General features: G+C 54.6%; 1 protein-coding gene and 1 long non-coding RNA gene across 2 annotated transcripts; both read right to left on the bottom strand.

The window, feature by feature from the left end:
* Positions 1–11,128: 11,128 nt before the first annotated feature.
* PROX2 (prospero homeobox 2) lies at positions 11,129–14,011 on the bottom strand. Its single transcript, XM_062576169.1, has 4 exons — positions 13,101–14,011; positions 12,009–12,209; positions 11,518–11,712; positions 11,129–11,329 (listed from the first exon to the last, which is right to left on the bottom strand). Exons 1-4 carry the CDS (start codon positions 13,941–13,943, stop codon positions 11,144–11,146), a joined length of 1,425 nt encoding a protein of 474 aa, XP_062432153.1. The 5' UTR covers positions 13,944–14,011; the 3' UTR covers positions 11,129–11,143.
* A 158-nt stretch (positions 14,012–14,169) lies between these two features.
* On the bottom strand, positions 14,170–18,511 carry LOC134141274 (uncharacterized). The gene is made up of 5 exons (XR_009958571.1): positions 18,422–18,511; positions 16,653–18,286; positions 15,858–16,225; positions 14,511–14,823; positions 14,170–14,408 (listed from the first exon to the last, which is right to left on the bottom strand). It is a non-coding gene; the product is annotated as an uncharacterized LOC134141274 (long non-coding RNA).
* Between the last annotated feature and the right edge of the window lie 194 nt (positions 18,512–18,705).

Here is an 18,705-nt window from a genome sequence, read left to right as displayed (position 1 = left end):
GTTCTCTTGGTGGACCATATAGCATGGTTTTTGTTTGACATTTTAAATGTGGTCTAGTTGACAGTGTTCGAAACCATCCTTACCTGGAAGAGATGCTGTGCTCGTATTCCAGAATGTGTCCTGTCTTCTAGATTTATCACTTGCTCTACCTCTTGTAGTCAGCTCCATTAAGGCCTGCGGTTTTGTTGGCCTTTAGCAGTGATACCCCTCTCTTTCTGCTTGGAGAGCAGGAATATTATTAGTTTCTGAATCCTACTGTCTCAGTTATATCAAATTTCCATTGCTACATGAGTATAAATTCTGTTGGATGGCTCTGAAATACTCAAGGTAGTAGTGTATGTAAAACATTTCTTAATGTGGAACTGGATGACAAGTGCTACAGAGTTCTCTGGAGAGAAACCTTAAAAAATTCACTTTGTTCTTACCACATCTTGTCTGATCTAATCTTGATTGATCCCTGTCAGGGCATTTCATTACGTGTGTTAAGTCAACTGTCTCACAGAGAAGTGTCATTGAAAGAAGCAATGAAGACTAAAAGTTCAACCCTTTGGTTCTACAAATACGTGTGTTTAACTTGTGAAAAAGATAAATGATTAACTGTCCACACTATGAAAAGTTGGGTTCTTCATATATGCTGGCATATCACTTCTGCACATCATCACAGGTTTGGGTTTTTTTGTTTTGGTCTGGTTTTTTTTTGTCCTTTCAGGTTTTGAAGCAAATAACTCGTGTTGACAGTGTCATAACAAGCCAAGGTGTTTAAATCTGAAAATAATTGTTGTGTTACTGTTGAAATGAAATTTTGCTACCGATCTTTCTTATGGGAAGAAAATGAAGCCCTGACTTTCCTCCTTTGCTATTCCTTGTTGCTCTGCTGAGTGATTACATTGTGGATTGCTTCTGGGTTGATTAATCAGCAAGTATTGATGTGGTTATCATTTATGCAGTTACAGGAGAGCCATGGTGCTAATGAATCGTTTTTTTACTGTTCCAGTGTATTTCAGTTTATTTGACACTTCTCAGCCTGTTTTGTGATGTGTGATGAAAGTTCCTTGGTAAACGAGCAGAATACATGAACTTGTGTTGTATCCAGAGTGTATGTTCAATATAAGAAAAACAATCTTCTTGAATGCAACATTTTTAAAACAGAAGATAATAAATTTGCGCTTTTTGTGTAATGATACTGTCATGTGCACATATACAGGAAATCAGAGACCTTGTGTACTTTTGTGGAGATCAGGTGAGCTTCACTTCAAAGGTCACGTGTGTGCAGAGTGGCTTTCAGTCTATCGTGAATTGTCCATAACCAAATCTGAGTTCTTGTGGCTTGACATTGTTACGGGCTGATGCTCTTTCTTGACTGTTATGAACTGATGGTTGTTTTGACTGTACTTTTGATAATACACCTGAACCAAGTTGTTTTCTAAGACTTCCTTTCTAGGCCAAATAATATTTCTGGAGCACAAAAATGGATAGCATGTGATGGAGGTGACCATAATGTCTTCTGTTTTTAACAATTTTGGAAAAGATTTTAGCAGATAACACCCGGAGAGGCCACACTAAATTTCTTTCTGTGGTGAACATACAATTAAAGAGATGGAGAGAGAATAAACAGAGTTGTACTTTATTCTGATAACAACAGGGAGAAAATGTACCAAATTTCAATTTTAGAGCAAAATTTCAGTTACGAAGACATACTGTTGCAGATTGTCAGAACAGGCTGGAGTTGGTTGATTTTTGTTTTTCTTCTGGCTGCCTGATGTCCAACCTTTTCCATTTCTGCAGCACATAAAAAATCTTCAGTGATCTTTGCCATCTATTTCAGTTAGTTTGAATGTTTAGCAGGTCAGTCTTCATCTGCTTGATGGGAAGCGGTTCTCAAAAAATGATACCAGAACCACAGCCTGCAGCGGATTCCACATAGTCTTGTTCTTCAGTGAATGAAAACATTGGAGCAAGAATAAGAAATACATCATTGCTTCTGGAGATCTGAGAGCATCTGATAGTGTCATGGTTGGCCCATAGGCAGAGATTAGGGATCGATGATCGCTCTTTTGTCTGGAAAAATCTCTCACTGTAACATCTAATAAGGTTTGATCCTGATTTAGATCTTAATCATCATCTGCTTGCAGCTGTTCGGGCTAGAGTCTCACACAGCACTGGACATAAAAAAATATCCACTTTCATTGATAGCTGAACAGGAAAATAAGCATCTCGCTCTCTCAGGTGATGATGCAACTTTGACCATGTGTGCCTTTTTTTGACTTCGGATTGCACTGTTTATGTGCAGTACATCACAACTAAAAAGGCAACCTAAAAAGAATAATCAGCTGCTGCATAATATAGCTGCTTCCTCTTGAGCAAAATTGACCAATAGAAGAGTATTTTGTATGAATTACCATTTCTTATAGCACTTGCATTTTTCTCAAGACCCTCTGCCTTGTAAGAATATTGACCCTGTCTACGTAGAGGAAGAAGTTTGTGTGCTTTTTGCAAGGGAACGTGCAACCCACCAGTATTTACAAAAAGCAAAGACGTGCTGCCAATTTGTGAATAGAGCTTAGGTGTCATCTTCAGTCATCTTGTATGTTTTACTGTAGGATTGCTCATTCAGCACAGTGATCTGACTGTGGTGTAACGAGTAAAATTATAGCATAAAACATTATATCAGATTTGGAAATTCCGTAATTTTCTTTAGCTTAAAATATTTATATCAACATGGATAAACAACTTATCTTGCATTATTAGCTTTTCAGGGGAAGAACTGGTACTGGTGCACGTTAGAGACTCAGTTTTCACCCATCAGGTAGGACTTGGTAGCTTTTGGATTTGCTTCAGCCATCTCTTTGAGCCCTGTTCATTAGCTAACTTTGTTCCTCGCCTGTCTGTTGGTGAACAATACATTGCTGTAACTGCAAATGTGTAAAGCACCGCTGTAACTATTTCCTGAAGCCTTTTGAGCTCTGAAAAATCATTCAGATACATTTGAGTATGATTTCAATAGTTATTTTTATGAAAGGGTTGAATTGAAAAATTGAGTTTTAATGTTACAGTGAAACAAATTTTTTAAACTACCCCCAAAAGTCCACATCTAATCTGGTTGTTTTGAATGGATTAAAAATTATGAAGAATTGAGTATTTTAAGTTATATTTAAAAGTATGCTTCCTGCAGAAGAAGAGTCTCTGGCATGAGTGTGCCTTTAAGAGTGACCTTTTGAGCCAAAATCTATTTTTCCTGATTTGGAGCTTCAGTATTGTGCGAACACTCTGAGATTCCTTTAGAAAGGAATGAAATATTTTCGCTTGTGGAACAACTTTTTGCTACCATAATGGATTTTGTTGTTACCAGAGGAAAAATACTCTTTGTAAACACTGCTCTGCTTATTTAATGCAACTCATGGTGGATAATCTCGTGCTTTAGACACAATTTTCCATAGCATCTTGTACAATTTTATTAGCAACATTACTGTCCGTGATACTATGAAAACCTGCGCAAGGCTGGACAGAACTCAGAGCCTGAAGAAAACATCGCTGATCTCCGATGGGGGCAAACGGTACACTTTTTGCTGTGAAGTTCCTAATGTATTTGGCAGCATGCATCTAGCTAACAGTGGATGAACTGGGCGGAAGCCCAGGAACTCTGTTTTGGATTATTGTAACTCGGTGTACCTGAGCTGGAAGGCGGAAGCAGCCCTGGAGGTTTTCACTGTGCGTGGAACCCCCTCTCGGTCTGCATCCCCAGGAGGCCAAGCACGAATGAGTAGCTTGTTCTTTTTTTTGTTATGCTTCTCTTCATAATTTATTGTTTCCCAGATTATTTCTGGGAAACAAGGCCTCGATACTGAACTTGAGATCCACAGATGATTCGGGCTCAAACTGCTCCCAAGACAGCATGCGTTCTGTGAGATGAGGTACTTGAGGAGCAGAGATGGCCCTCAGTTGAGATCACTCATCTGCAGTGTGAACTGTAAGTGGATAAAACATAATTCAAGTTTTTATAACATGGTGCGATCCAGATGATACTTAGTTTTTTCACAGTTCTCTCTATACTCTATTTTGAGTCACTAGGGCAGTCGTCATTATTCTCTGATGAAAACTGAGTTTTCTCTTCTGTTCACCCGTTCTTACAGATGAGCGTCAGAATCTTTCAGCCTCGTAATGGAGCAGTGAATATTTTTTCTGATTTCTGTTCAAGATTAATCACTTTCTTTTCATGGTGAAACCACTTTGTTTCATTCATGTCAGTGGGATGTTCCAGTAACTGCAGTGTCTCTTTCTCTACCACCTCCGAATTCGCATAGTCCAGGATCCTCAACCAGAAGCTCTAGATCTTCCCTTCCCAGTGTGCGTAGGGTGGGCAGCCAGTAACGACGTAATATGTCCTGCAGGTGGGTTGTCGCTTTCTGGCTGATTTATGCTGCTTGGAAGCAGAATGTGCCCTTCAGGTCATGGCTCTGTTAAACGAGGTAAGCGCAAGTACTGGTGCCAAACCAAAAAAATGCAGCGAGGTCCCAGAAATGGGAAGACAACCAGAAGTGTCTGAAATAGCCCATAGCGTCCGGCGCCGTCTGCGTTAGCCGGCGCGTCCGTGCTGGAACAGCGAGCGCCGCGGGCTGCTCGCCCTGCTCCGACGCCTGGGCTGGCCCTCTCTTGTAGTGTAACTGTAATTGCGTACGTCCTGCAAAAACGTTGTCTGTCTCAAGGAAAAAGAACGGGAATTCGTTAGCTTTACCTGTTGTCCGAGCTGGAGTTTGTCTGGTGCGGCCAGAGCTTGCCAGCAGCTTCCTTGCGGGAGGCGTCCGCCTCAGCCGGCGCCTGCGCGCGTCTCTGCGGGAGAACCGAAATGATCCCCGCCGCCTCGCTGCCTGAGCAAACCGATCTTCGAATCAGAAAATCCTGCGTGATTTGAAAGTCCTTTTTAACACTTCAAAGTGACAAGCGGATCGTGCGTTAACTGAAACATGCCAAAGCAACGGAAGGAGCTCTCGAAAGCGACGGTTTCCTCTGCCGAAATGTCGTAGGCTGTTCCGTTTCGGAGGGTTAACGCGGAGCTGGAGCAGAGCTGTGCGTCCTCCCTGGCGCAGGAGCTAAGTGACCTCACCCGACGGGGGAGTACCAAACGCCTTCGGGCAGGTAGGTAACGCAGGCGGCGACCTCGGTCGCGCGCAGCGCGGTGATGCTCCGGCGTCCTAGGAAGCGTTCAGTTGTTATCCTTTTACTCCGTTTTGCCAAATCTGACGCGGGCAGTAAAGACGGAGCTTGCCCGGCCGCGGGCGCTGAGCCAGGCGCCAGCCCTCGCGCGCGGCCGCTGGAGGAGGCACGTCCGCGCCGGCCGCCCCGCGCCGCGGTGCTCGGCGCCGCTCCGCGAGCGATCCCGCTTTAGCGCTGCTCCCCTAGTTGCTTGTCTTTCCATTCCCTTTGAACTGAGGTCGCCACATCCTTTTCTTTGTAGAAGACGTGGACAGATCAACTCGTCTAGTAGCAGGTCTTGTTGTCGCCTTTAATTAGAATCACATAGAAATGAAGGTTTTTAGATAATGACAACCAGATGGCAGTAAAGCTTGGATTTCACATTGAGATTAAACTGGGGGGGAAAAGTTTGAAATCGTTTCCACTATAATTAAATTCTTGTGGTTTCATGTTGCCTAATGCAGTTTTAAACCATTAACTTTTACTTCGTGAAAGGAAAAGTCACCACTTTGCCATGGAAAAACATTCAGTGGATTAACATTGCACTGTTCTTTAGGATACCGCTTGCAGTCCACAGTCAAGATATGCACTCCGCCGAGCCTACATGCTGCATAAATAGAAAGATCTTAAATCTACCTTAAGGAGAGACATCAAAATTAAATACTTAAAAAAAAAATCTTGCTAATAAAAAACTTGACAACTACTGACATCTAATGGAAAATAGAATTTAACACACTAGTCACTGCTTTTGGATTGTAAAGTCTTTAAATGAATTCTGGCAAGAAACTATTTCCTTTAAAACCTTCTCCCGGGGTTTTTTATTGAATCTTCTGCCTTTTTTCTCCTTTGAATGAAGAAAAACGTGAATAAATACTCAAATCACAACAATAAAGATACTTCTGATCTAATTTGAAGGTAAATCATATTAATTAACTACAGTGAAAGGATTTTTATTATTTTATATTTGAAGAGACAGCACTTTGCTTTGTTTATAAGAGCTGGAAGATCAGATCTCACCTGAGATGACACCGGACAGAAGCGGCACGTGAATTAGCAACTGCAACTGCAGTGGAGGCTGGAAGGACTCTGTCGCCTCCAGCAGTCATAGGTGCTTTTTAAATCTTCGTCGTCGGAATCTCAGCCATGGACAGGAATGAGCTATTTGTCTGGGGCTTACAGAGAAGAAAAGCTTCATTCCAGCTAAGGAACCTCAGGACCTGAGGTTGGTCAGAGACACTGCCAAGATCTCTCACAAAGAATTAAGTTTGAAGGACTAGCGTGAACTGTTAGAACAATTTTGATTGAAATGCAAAATTTGTGATATGATCAGTGCAGATTTACTGTAGGCACTTCCTAGTTAAGGGGGGACACGAATACCCTTTGCCAAAGTGTTTACGTATTCCTTTGGTAGGAATATAGAGTTTGGCATCTCCCTTCCTTCTCGCAGCAGGCGGTGGGAATCTGCTCTGTGGCTGAAGGGACGGTCCAGAAGGAAATTTGGGTGTGACCTTTCTCACTGTTGCTTGTAAGTCTGCCTGCTTTCGTCCCATTGCAGTACTGCGTTTCAGGTGCAGCTTGAGGGGAGCGTTCAGGTTCCCTTTAACCAGTTTAGCCGCAAGTCTGCTGGGGAGAGACGCTAACGTGGTGAGTAGGCTGCTTTGCTGGAAGCATGCTGACGGTTCACCTCTGCATCTCCTGCTTGAAGATACACGTGGAGCAGAACAAAAATGTCACTGAAAAGCTAGATCCAGCTGGGTAAAAGAAAGTGACTGTTTGGCTCTGAGCGAGTTCGGTGAATTGATGAAACCTGTGACCTTCAACGATAAATACTTCTCCATCCCGACTGGCTTGTCAGTTGTGTTCGTGTTGGGCTGTACAAGATCCACTTCTGCTCTTGGAGTCCCAGGGGCCAGTGGCATTTACTGCTAGCTGCGAGAGACAACGTTGCTCCTTCCCGTCGGATGAAAGCCTCCCAGTGGGGCCCGTGCTTCTCTGGTTTCTAACTGGAATTACGGTGCGCTGTGTGGAAGGAAATGAGTACCTAGAAGTTCAGACTGGTGCAATTTGTGTTCTGCTAAATCAGAAAGTGCTGACTGTATTACATTGCCATTTTGCACTCTGATAGTTTGTTGGAATCCGAATCTAAATCAGTCTTGACTTTCATTTTGAAAGCCACAGTTGTCCTGGGAATTCATCTCTCAAGGGCTCTCCTCCACTGTGTGCTCGGTTGCGGTTCCTCCGTTGTTAGCATCCAGGTGCAATTAGAGAGCTTTGGAGAGGGCTCGCTCAACAGTCTCCGAGCGGTTTGCCTTTCTCAAGGAACATTGTGAAATTTCTTGCTTTGTCCAGACATTTCCCCTCAGTGTCTGACCTCTTTGGTGACAAATTCTGTAAGCAGAGAATATGTAAGCTGTGTTGTTGCTGGTATGGACATTTAAAAATATTTATCATTCCTAGTGAAACAGAACTTCAGAAATATTATTTATAAACATTATTTATAAATCCGCACAGTTGACATGTCGTCCAGGTTTGGTGATGAGGCAGCTACACTCGCGCAGTAAGACTGTAATTTAAGTATGTGCTTCACCTGGGTATTTTATTTACAGAGGATTTGATTCTGAGCCTTACTCCCTTGGAAACATTGTTTTTACAACATTTTGAGATCGGTCTCTTATTTTGATGGTGTTGAGTCCTATAGGTTGAGACTTTGGGTATACTGGCTCCTTGATATTAGGAGATTTATTTTTTCTAAGAGAAAGTTGCGTAGTAGGTTCTCTCTTGTAGTACTTATTAATTCTCCTTCTCCGGTCTATTTTGACGCTTCCTTTGTCTTAATTTGTCCTTGTGTACGTGCATCAAGATCAAGGAAATCACTTTACAACAGTGGAGGCTACCTGTTATCTTAGATGTGCGGGGGAGACGCATCGAACCCTTCTCTCGTTAGGAGGACTGACCTGATGGAACTCCTCTTTTTTCCTTCATTTTATAGCCCAGCTGATCAACAAGTGCGTGCTGCACCTCTTACGTGTGTTATATACAACTGAAGTAAATGTGTGTGCTGCAGTCAGGTGTCTTTATGTTCAGTTCTCCAGCTGGATTAGTCCCGTCCAACAGGGGTTCAGATCTGTTTGTGGCTTTCAGAACCTTCTACACTGTTATTTTTCAAATCTCAGTCCAGGCTTTGATTTTTTTCCTCTGCATTTCAGTGTTAAGTCGTATAGACCTGGAGAGGATGGGCCTCAGTAGAGCCGAGCGTACAGGCAGAGTCCACGCATTAACTTTCTGCAATATATAGTTGGGCATTTTTTATTGTTATTGTTATTACTGGTTTCTTTGTTCCTGCCTTCGATACAGCAGCTGCGGAGAAGAAAGGCTTCTGGAAACGACGACGTGCTGAAACCGCGCTGAACTTAAGGTTATTAAAGTATTTTGCAAATTAGCACCTGGCGCCCGTTCTGCTTGCGGAGATTACCTGAGTTAACGGTTGAGGTGGGAGCGCGTCCCGGCGGCTCTCGGGGCGACGGAAGGGCAGGCGGACCTCGTGAGACGGGACGGGCTGGAGGCCAGCGGCGAAGGGCGCGGGGGCGGGAGGAGGACCCCCTCGGGCGCCCGGGGGGCGGGCTGGCTTTGGGGGAGGCTGTTCGGCCTCCCGACGCCGCCCGCCCGAGGGCTCGCGCCCCCGATCGCCGCCCCGAGGGTTCTCCGCGCGGGGTCCCGGGGCGGCCGTGCCCCGCGCGGGGCCGCGCCGGCGGCTCCGTGCCCCGCTCGCAGCGCCCCGCGGCAGGGCCCGCGCGCCTCGGGCGCCCGGGGACGCACCGGGGCTGCGGGTGTCCGCGGACGGGGCGCGCGCGCGCCCTTGTGCGTCTGCGTGCGCGCGTGAACGATCTCGGGTGCTGCACCCAAGATAGCTTGGAAAGTAGTACGAAACACGTTTTTATAATTTCTGTACTTTTTGTGAAGTTGTAGATCGGTGACGTATGCACCTTGAGAAATCCAGTAAAACTTTCCTTTTCTTCTTTTTTCTTTAAGAAAAAGTTTTGCTCTCCACTATTTTCCACACCCCCAGCTTTTCACTTCACCTCTTGCCTGTAGTTTCTCAATTTTTCTACCTGATTGCTGGCAAAGGTTGACCCTGTCGGTGGCAAGCTGGCACGTTTGACAACACCCCTGCTAATCCTGTGCAGCAGCTGCTAACAAGACTGTGGGCGCCGGAGCGATAGGCAGCGCCGGGGAAGCTGCCCGGTTTGACTCGGGCGAATCGGACTTGTCGCGGAGCCGCTGGGACGGGGAGGAGCCGCAGGGCGGCTGGTGGCGCCCGCTTGCTGGGGTAGCGGAACCGGGAGGAACGTGTGACACTGATACACGAAACAAAAATTAGCCCGTCAGCTCGTAATCAAAATCTGCTGGCAAAAAGCAAAGCACTGAATTTAGGAGACGCGCAGAAGCAGTGCGGAGGGCGATGAGCACCGTTGCTTACTGTGACTGCGTTGAAAATTGTCTCAAAAGGAGAAAATGGGAGACTTCCCAATTTTTGCATTTTTGTAACAGTTGTACATTACAAAAAAAAAGGTTAAAAATACTGAAACCGCAGAGTTTTCCTTTTCCTCGCCGTGGCGCTCCCCCAGCCCCTGTGCCCTGGGAGCAGCTGCCTTTCCGGGCCGGCTCGGCCCCGGCGCGGGGCAAGGCGGCAGCGGGGCCCCGAGGCCGCGCGGGGCGGGAGGAGCGGATGGGGCCGGGCCGCGGGGCTCCCCGCGGTGCTGCGTCCTCGGGACTGCGCTCCGGAGCCGGCGGCATCCCCCCGGAGAGGAGCACGGCCGGGGCCGCTCCGCTCCAGCTGAGGAGCGACCTCGGGGCTCTCGGGTGGGAATTTTGGAACCTGGCAGCCAGAGCACGCGTGGGGCGGCCAGAGCACGCGTGGGGCGGCCAGTGCGGCTGAGCGTGCGAGGGCCGGGGGCTGCCCTGCCTGAGAGCCGTGTTCGGAGGTGGCCCCTTTGGAGACCCTCCGATGGAGCCGGGGACCCCGAGGGCTGCCGGGCACCGCAGGCGCGTCTGTGCCCTTGGCAGGAGTAAAGGAAAAGCAGAGCTGGGTCGCTGGTTGTCAGCGTCCCCCCGGCCGCTGCGCACAGCACCTGGATGGCCGTTCGGTGGGACCTTTCCCCAGCTCCCATAGAGGGGCCACCTTAGCGCACGTGGTCACATCTCCCTCTTTTGGCTGCTGCAGGACATGAACAGCCAGGAGCCAGGAAACCGGGGAGGTTGTGCTTGGTGTCCGTGGTCATTGCTGCTGTTTGGCCGTCTGTTTGGGGTCTGTTGTGTTGCTGTGGATGGAGAACCTGCAGAAGCCTTCCCAGAGGAGACGATGGTGGCTCGTGTGTGCCACAGATTTCGGGCAGCGGAAAGGAACAGATGAACGCAGCTGCCCTGGGCTATCTCCATAAATTCCTAGGGTAATTACTGGGAAACGCTGGGTGAGCCGCCCAAGCTCGAGGATCGCCTCCGTAGCTGCTGTGTGCTGGGTGGCGTCTCCCGCTCCTGCCCCGGCCCGCCAACCCTACCCGCGCTGGCAGAGGAAAGCCGCCTGCGCCCGTGCTGGAGCGGTCGGCTGTGCTTCGGGCGCTGCCGGAGCACGTGCCGTACCCTGACCAGCACAGCCGGCGAAACCCGGCTCGCTGTGAGCGCCTGCCCGGCTTGTCGTAGCCTTCGGGACGCGGCAGGGTTAGATGAGCGAGTTCCCGGGCCAAAGCTTCAGAGCAGAAGTTACCAACTAGGTCTCTGGGGCTGTAAAGTGCTCGTTTAAACTGTGCATTTATTTCTAAACGGGCACGCCACCGTCGCGCGCCGCCGGCGAGCCGGGCGCCCCGGCGCTCTGCCCAGCCGTCGCCGGACCGCGGGGGGGTGCGCGCCGAGCCGCTCCCCGTCCCGCGGCCGCGGGCCGCCTCCGCGGGGGGGGGATTCAGCTCCTGAGCAGTTCCCGGGAGCAGCCGGATGATCTAAACGCCGCCGGGATCTCGCCGTCCAGCTTCGAAATGATCTTGTAAATGGGCTTCTTCCAGGAGGGGTCGGCGTCCTTGCCCGCCCTGACGGCGCGGAAGAACTCCTGCAGCGCCAGGCTGGCCACGTCCAGGAAGCGCGCGGGCACCTGCGGGAGACGGCGGGCGGGCAGCCGCGGGGGCCGCCCCGGGCTCCTCCTCGCCCGCCCGGCCCCGGCCCCGGCCCCGGCCCCGCGGGGGCTCGCTGGAGCCCCGCTCCGGGCAGCCCCCTTCCCTCGGCCCTCCGCGGCTCACCTCGGCCGCTCTTCCCCAGACAAGGGCGCCCGGCCCGGCTCACCTCGAAGTCGTTGCCCTTGTTATAGTGCGCGTTGAGCGCGCGGAAGAGCTCCGAGCCCCGCGAGACCCTCAGCGCCTCGGCGTCCGCGACGCCCTCCAGCAGGGCTTGCCGGGCAAACTTCTCCACCTGGATGTAGAAGAACTCGCGGAAGTTGCTGAACCACTTGATGAGCTGGGACGTGATGCAGCGGCTGAACTGCGGCCGGGTGGAGGGGACGCGTTACGCGAGCCCTGTTCCCGCTGCCCCAGGACGAGAACCACCCTCCTCCCCCCCCCCAAAAAAAAAAACCCTTTGCAAAGAAAACGATGCGCGTCCCTGCAGCGGGGAGGCGCGGCCGCAGCCGGCCCTGACCCAACGCCGCGACGAGCCGGCAGCGCGGCGTCGCTGCAGGCCCGCGGGGCTCCCGGGCCCGAGCGCGGCCGGGCTGCCCGGCGCCGGCAGCTCCCGCTCCGGAGCCCGGCTCAGCAGCCGCCCCGGCTCAGCAGCTTCACCTGCACGTCGGGGAAGTAGGATTTCAGCAGGGCGGAGCTGGGGTAGCGGGTGAAGAAGAACATCAGCTTGGCCTTCTTCAGGTGGCCGGGGGTCAGCACCTCCTGGATGCGGCTCGGAGTCAAGGACCGTCTCCGCGCAGCCTGGACGCCGGCAGAAGGCCGCACGGCCCCGAGCCGCCGGCCGGACCCGCGATGAGGGCGCTGCGGCGGCGCGTGGCGGAGCGGCGTCCGCGCGGGCCCGGCCGGGAGCCGCCAGGCACCCCGGAGCGGCCGCCGCGCTTCCCGGGCTCGTGGGAACGGGGATGCCTGAGGCCTCAGCTCCCGGGGCCGCCACGACGGCCCGGAAAAAGGCCCGGGGGCTCCCGGCTGCCCCGTCGGAGCATCCAGCCTCCGGCGAGCGCGTCAGGGCCCCTCCGCGGCCCCGCAGCCCTTCAGGGGGGCCCGAAGCGCCCGGCCGCCGCCGCCGCCGTGCTGCCTGGCCCCGCGCCAAAGAGGGTCGCGGTCCTCTCCCCACGGCTGCCCGCACCCCCAGCCCCCAAAGGATACTCGGGGGGGGCCCCGGGGCGCCCCGTCCGCGGCCGGGGGGCTGAGCCTGGCGGGCCCCCAGGGCGGGCCGAGGGGCGCCGGGGGGGCCGGCCGCGCGGCAGGAGGGCTCCCCGCCGCGCTGCCGCCCCCCGGCCCGTGCTGGCCGCAGCCCGGGAGCCGGCTGAGGAGCCGGCAGTCCTGCAGCGCGCCCGGCGCGTGACCGGTGCTGGGGACGTGGCAGGCTCTGCTCGCCGCTCTTGAACCGCCGGGCCAGGCGAGAGCGTCCTCCGAGGCCCCCGGCGGAGCCTCGGCCCGGGCTCCCCCCGGCGAGTTCAGCCCGTCGCGGGCGGGAGGCCGGCGGAGCGGTTTTCCGCCTTTCCCGGCTCCTCCCGCGGGCGCGGGGAGGCCGCGGCGCCGCCGGCCGGCCGCCGGGGCCCACGCGCTCCGCACGACGGCGTCCACCGCCCGAGACGTCGCCCCGGCCAGCTCGCGCTTCAGCGCCTCCGAGAGCGCCCTGGCGCCGGCGGGCAGGCCGCCCTCCTCCTCCTCCTCCTCCTCCTCCTCCTCCTCCTGCTGCTGCTGCTGCTCCGGCCCTTCGCGCCCCGCCGCCTCCGGGACGCCCCCCCAGCAGCGCGCTCCCCTGGCCGCGGCGGCCCTGGCCCGGCCGGCTCTGCCTCTGGACTCTCCGTGCGGAGGATGTGCTTCCTCGGAGCCGTCCTGGCTGTGAGCAGCACCTCCCGGGTCGCAGAGCTGGAAGAGCTTCTCCTGGAGCTGCCCCAGCTGCTGCTCCAGGAAGCGGAGCTGCTCCTTCAGCTGCTGGCAGCCCCGCGCCGGGGAGCTGCCGCCGCCGGGGGCCGCCCGCCGGACCACCCCGTCGCCCCGCTGCTGCTGGGGCACCCTCGGCTTCCTCTTGCTCTCCCGCGGTGTCTCGCGGCCCCCGTCCATGTCGTGCCCGCCACCTCTCTCTTCACCAGTGTCCCATGTCGGGAGGGTCATGCCTTGGATGATGCTCTCCACCCTGGCCCGCTTGGCCCACAGGTGCTCTCCGTGGCCGGCCCAAGGCAGGGGAGCGGGGGCACAGGGCCGGGGCAGAGCCAGGGCTTGCTCTCCTTCCCCAGGAGAGGCACCAGCCCTATAGTCCTCAAGCAGGTCTGCCACCAGGCAGGAAGGCGAAAGGACGTGAGGATCCAGGCCCCTGCTAACCATCGTGTGGCCGAGGAGCTGTGATATCAGGGACACGCTGGGAGAAGGCAACGAAGAGTCTCTTTGGAAACAGGGCTCCTTTTTCAGCCCCTGGCCATGCCCTGATGTGGCGGGGACTCCGTCCTGTTCAGAGGCAGTCCTGTCATCCATCGTGTCCTCTTTCTCTCTGGAAACCGGAGAGCTGACCCACAGCAGGGTTGGGATCATTTCTGGTGGTGGCCTGAGGGACTGGCAGGCTTCCTGGATGTTTGATATCTCTGCTGGCTAGAGGTATGGAGCTGAGGAAAGAGCAAGAAATGACACCCAGCACAACTAGTACAGCAGCTCTCCATGCACATGGCAGGAGAGTTTCCTCCCACGGTCCTAGGGCATCTCTGCTCACCTGCAAAATCTACTTCAACAGGGAATGTCACATGCAGAAATCTCCAGCCATTGCAAACATGGGAGCAGACCGTCAGATGTTCAGTTGTTGATGGTGCCGGGCGTTCACAGCAAACGGTTTGAGCCGTTTGGCTCTAACATGGGCTCACCAGCAAGGACTTCCCATGTAGCCAGCTGCACCCAGGGCAGCGGCGCTGCCCAGAGCGCTCTCGGCACCAGAGGTGGCCCTGCCATCCAGAGGGCTTAGAGCTCCATCTTGCTGCACCTCAGCCCCAGCTTCTCCATAAATATCTTAGTATTAAAATACAACATGTCTCATTTGTCCCAGGAAACAGGAGCCTAGGGGTGCGTGCAAGGCAAGTGCTCAGGGAGAGGCGCAGAAAGGGAGCTCACCTTCAGCTAGACTTCCCTGTGGGCTTGTGGGCCCCAGGGCGGGGGGGTGAGCTCCTGCCTCCGCACACGCCTGCGCGAAGGTGGATTTAGGTGCTCCTGGGGGCCGTGCACAGGGATAGAGAGCACCCACGGGACTCTGCACCCTTCTTTGTCCCTCCAATGCGGGTCCTCAGGACTGTCTCCTCCACAGGTTACACGGTCTATCATTCCAATACCATACAGTGGTCTTCCCCCTTCTCTGTCATGCCTCTCTGAATCCCCTCTGCCTCTGCTCCCTCCTTGGCTGAGACCGTGCAGGAAACCGTCCCACACCCTGGGGAGAGGGTACCGCGATTTAAATCACTCTTCTTTTTAAATAAAATAAAATAAAATAAAATAACAGCCTCACACATTTTACATCCCTTTTAACCACTACTTCGTTACGATCACAGGTTTTACCGAGCTCGTTTTGCGGCTCTCAGGAAACCGCTGCCCCGTTCTGCTGCCTCCCGCTCGGGCTGCGGGACGAGGAGCCCTCCGGAGCCACCCGGCCCCGGCAGCGCCCGCCGCCACGGGGCTGCTCCGAGCCGCCGCAGCCACCTCCAGCCTCCACAAACCAAGCAGCCTGGGGGTCGACCGTCCCCACTTGTTGCCTCCCCTGTGCCGGCTCCCCTCCGACCGGCAGGATTTCATTTTCCTGGCAGTCTCTCGGGAGGGAGCTTTTCTCCAAGGGTACCAGCTGTTTTGCTGACCCCCACGGAGGTTTTCCCCAAAGCCCCCCACGTTGGCCACCCTTCCCCGGCCGGCCGCCCGAGCTGCGGGAGCGGAGCGGCTGCTCCCGGAGACCCCTCCACGGCGGGCGGCCTCGGCCTCCCCCCGCCGCCTGCCCCAGCCCGCGGCGCGGGAAGCCCCGGCCGGGGCGCGCAGGGCCCCGGGAGGGCGGCGGAGGCGCTTCGTGGCAGCGCCTGGCGGATCCGGAGCCTGGACCGAAACGAGCCGCCCCGGAGGTCCTGCCCCAGGCAGGCTGCTCCCGGCCGCAGAGCCCTTTCCCCGCCGAGCCGTGCTCTCGCTACCAGCCGTCGCCAGTGCCACCCTCCAGGACACCAAAAAGAAGCCCAGGGTCCTCTTAACCGAAGGAAGAGACCAAGGAGCAAAACGAAGCTACTTAGAAAAGAAGTCAGGCGTGTCCCTCCGAAAGGGGGTCCGGCCCGCACGGGCTCCCCAGCCGCCCCTCGGCAGGAGCCGTGCGCCGGGCAGCCTGCCACCCCCGAGCACTGCAAACCCGCCCCACTGAGAGCTCCTCGGTCCCCTCCGTGTCCAGCGAAAGCTCCCGGGACCCCAGCCGCTCCAGCAGGAAGCGGCACTCACCTGGGCTCGCCCGGGTGCGGAGGATGCGGCGCCCCGCAGGCACCCCATCCTGGGCTGCCGGGCGGGCTGAGGGACACGGGATGCCCAGCACCAGCCCAGCGTCACCTCCCTCTGCGCCCAGGTCCTTTAAAGAGGGAGTGGGGAGGCCGGAGGCAGCCAACCGGCTGGAAATGACTTCTGAATATGCAGATGGCAGTCCAGGAGGTCGGTCAGCGCTGCTCTCGCACATGCTCTGCCATCTCCCAGGTTTGTAGGCACCAGAGCAGCTCCTTGGATCATGCAGACAGGCTCCAGAGCTGCTGGCAGAGGCGGGCGGGCAGGGGTGCTGGTGCTGAGCTGGGCCGCAGCAGGAGACCGCGGGCATGGACCTGCAGAGCCGCACGGCACGGTGGACCCACAGCTCTTTCCAGCCAGATTTGCTCAACCCTCGGTTCCCCACATCCACTGACAGGCTTCCCTGCTCCAAAGCGGGGCAGCGCTCGCTGCTGCACTGTGCTCCCCAGGGAGATGCCTTCCCTGCGGCTGCTGCTACCGTGCTCTGCAAGCACTCAGAGAGCTGGAGGCTCGGCTGCACCAGGGAACATGGGGGCTGGTGAACGTGGCTCTAGGGCCCGGAGAGGAGGCAGGTCCCTGGACCAGAGCCACCCTTGTGTGCCCCTGCAGTGCTGCCCTACAAGACCCACCATCGGGCGGATGCAGGGCACTGAGCACCACCTTGAAGCTCAGATTTGGCCTGGAAACCCCACCAGAACCCAGGATGGAGCACTGTTACTGCAGGCTAAACACAAGTCAGACCTGCGGCCAAGGAAGACGCTGCTCCAAGGCCTGGCGCTCCAGGTGCCACTCAACCTTCACTAAAGGTGCCCGGGCATTTCTAATGTCTCCAGGCACAGGGACACGGATGCATTCCGGCTGGCCAGCACCTGTGATCTGTGATGTAGGCAACAGCTGGAAAACGGAACGATGTAGGCAAATTAGCAAAATTCTGAATCTTACTTGTTGCATAGTAATTTATAAATATTGTACAGCCATGAGAGCTGGCAGCTCTCTCAGCTGATAAATTCATGTCCTGACCTCAGCTGTGGGAATAATTTGCATGCCCCAGGGGCATGTTTACAACATGTTACGTGCTGGAGAGGTGCGGTGGGTAGAATCCTCCTGGAGCAAGACAAAATCTAGCTGCTTGTGCTCTCCCTTATTTTCGTTGTCTGATTTGCCTCCGCATATTTAATAAACATCATGATGTTTGGTTTACTCGTGGTACGCAGGAGGCTGTGGTTAAAAGCAGATGACATCCAGCAGTCTTGTTCAAGGATATTAGCCCTCAAAAGACAGATTACAGAGAAATTCCTGGCAGAGAGGCTTTCTGGCTCAGTTGCCTTTTTTAAAAGCAGCCAGCACATCTTCAAAGCCTCAGAGACCATCTCCTATTGATTTTTCCTCAACCTTTTTTTTGTTGTTGTTAATAATTCCAAGGATATTTGTTACAAATTTACATTAGAAGACTATTTTGAAGGTCATAGTATAACATTTAAATGTTAAACAATGGCTAAATTAAGGATGCATGCATAATCTCAGCTTGGCTCTTTGAGATGCCTGGTTGCCAGCCAGGCTTTTATGGCTATCCCAGGCTAAATCTCAGGTTCTGCCGTAGGTTCCATGGGTTTTCTTTCAGCCACAGTTTTCTGCCTGGAAATAGGCAGAAAGCAGAAGGTGGCTCAGGGATTCTCAAAGCTTTCAACATGTGGACCACGGCTGAGGAACGGGGCCTTCTTGTGGACTGGTTTCCCTGCTTGCAGTTGTGAGATGATCCCCCCTGCCCCTAATCATGTAATATCCCCCTTGCCAATACTTACAGCAATATCATCAAGATCCACAAGCCTGATCCTGGGACTTTTCAAGGTGAGCAGGAAGGCCACCAGCACAGCCTCCCTGCTGCAACCTAACTTCAGTTAGAGCCAAGGAAGAGCATAGGAAAGCACATCCTTTGGCAATACGTGGGTTCATTTAAATACCAGGAATCACTCAGACAACGCGGCTCAACTACTAAGTGCCCTGCAGTTGTCAAAAGGGGGTGGTCCTTTCAGAGGCACCGTAAAGCGTATCAGCTTAACTGCAACGTGAAACCGCACCCCAAGTCAGGGCGGCAGCGTGTGCTGCGCGCGGTGCAGCGTTTAGGACAGGGCCGCGTAACGGTACGGGCGGCTAAGGCACCTCCAGATCAGGTACCTCCCACCTGGCTCGGCGTGAAGGATGCCTTGGGTCTGATTCATTAGGAAGTCTCTGTGGCAACTTTGTATAGTGAATGCAGCTGAGGAGTGATTCACTGCTGCGGTCTCTGCAGGTGGAAACATACACCCAGTTTTCAAGGGTTGATGCTAGGCTGACGCTTCTCCTCATCAGTGGGCAGGACTGCCCCCTTGCCAAATCTGCGGATGACACCAGCCCGGGGGAGGCAGTTACCAAGCTGCCGTTTGGAGGGATCTCGGCAGCCCGGCGCGACGGGCCAACGGGATCCTCTCGAAGTGTGAGGAAGAAACCGCAAAGACCGGGCTCAGACTAACCCCAGGCTGGGTTTGGCGTGAGCTGGAGGCCTGCTGGCTCGGGAGCGGTTCTGCAGCAAAGGCCCGGGGCCCCAGCGGCCGAGTTTTAGCACGTCGCAGCGGCGGCGCGGACAGCGGGCCCGGCCGGCCCCAGGGGCCGCCCCCGGTGACCGGCACGACCGTGCGCGGCCCACGGCGCCCAGACCGGGGGCCCTCAGCAGGGAGATGCGAGCACACCGCGGGAGCCCAGCGAGCGGCCAGCGCCCGCCGCCCGCGGCGCCTGCTGCAGGGAAGGCGGCCGAGGA

This window comes from Rhea pennata, chromosome 5 (assembly GCF_028389875.1).
Source record: "Rhea pennata isolate bPtePen1 chromosome 5, bPtePen1.pri, whole genome shotgun sequence".
Classification (NCBI taxonomy): domain Eukaryota; kingdom Metazoa; phylum Chordata; class Aves; order Rheiformes; family Rheidae; genus Rhea; species Rhea pennata.
The sequence above is the reverse complement of the archived record's forward strand: the minus strand, read 5'-3'. Positions and strand labels throughout refer to the sequence as shown.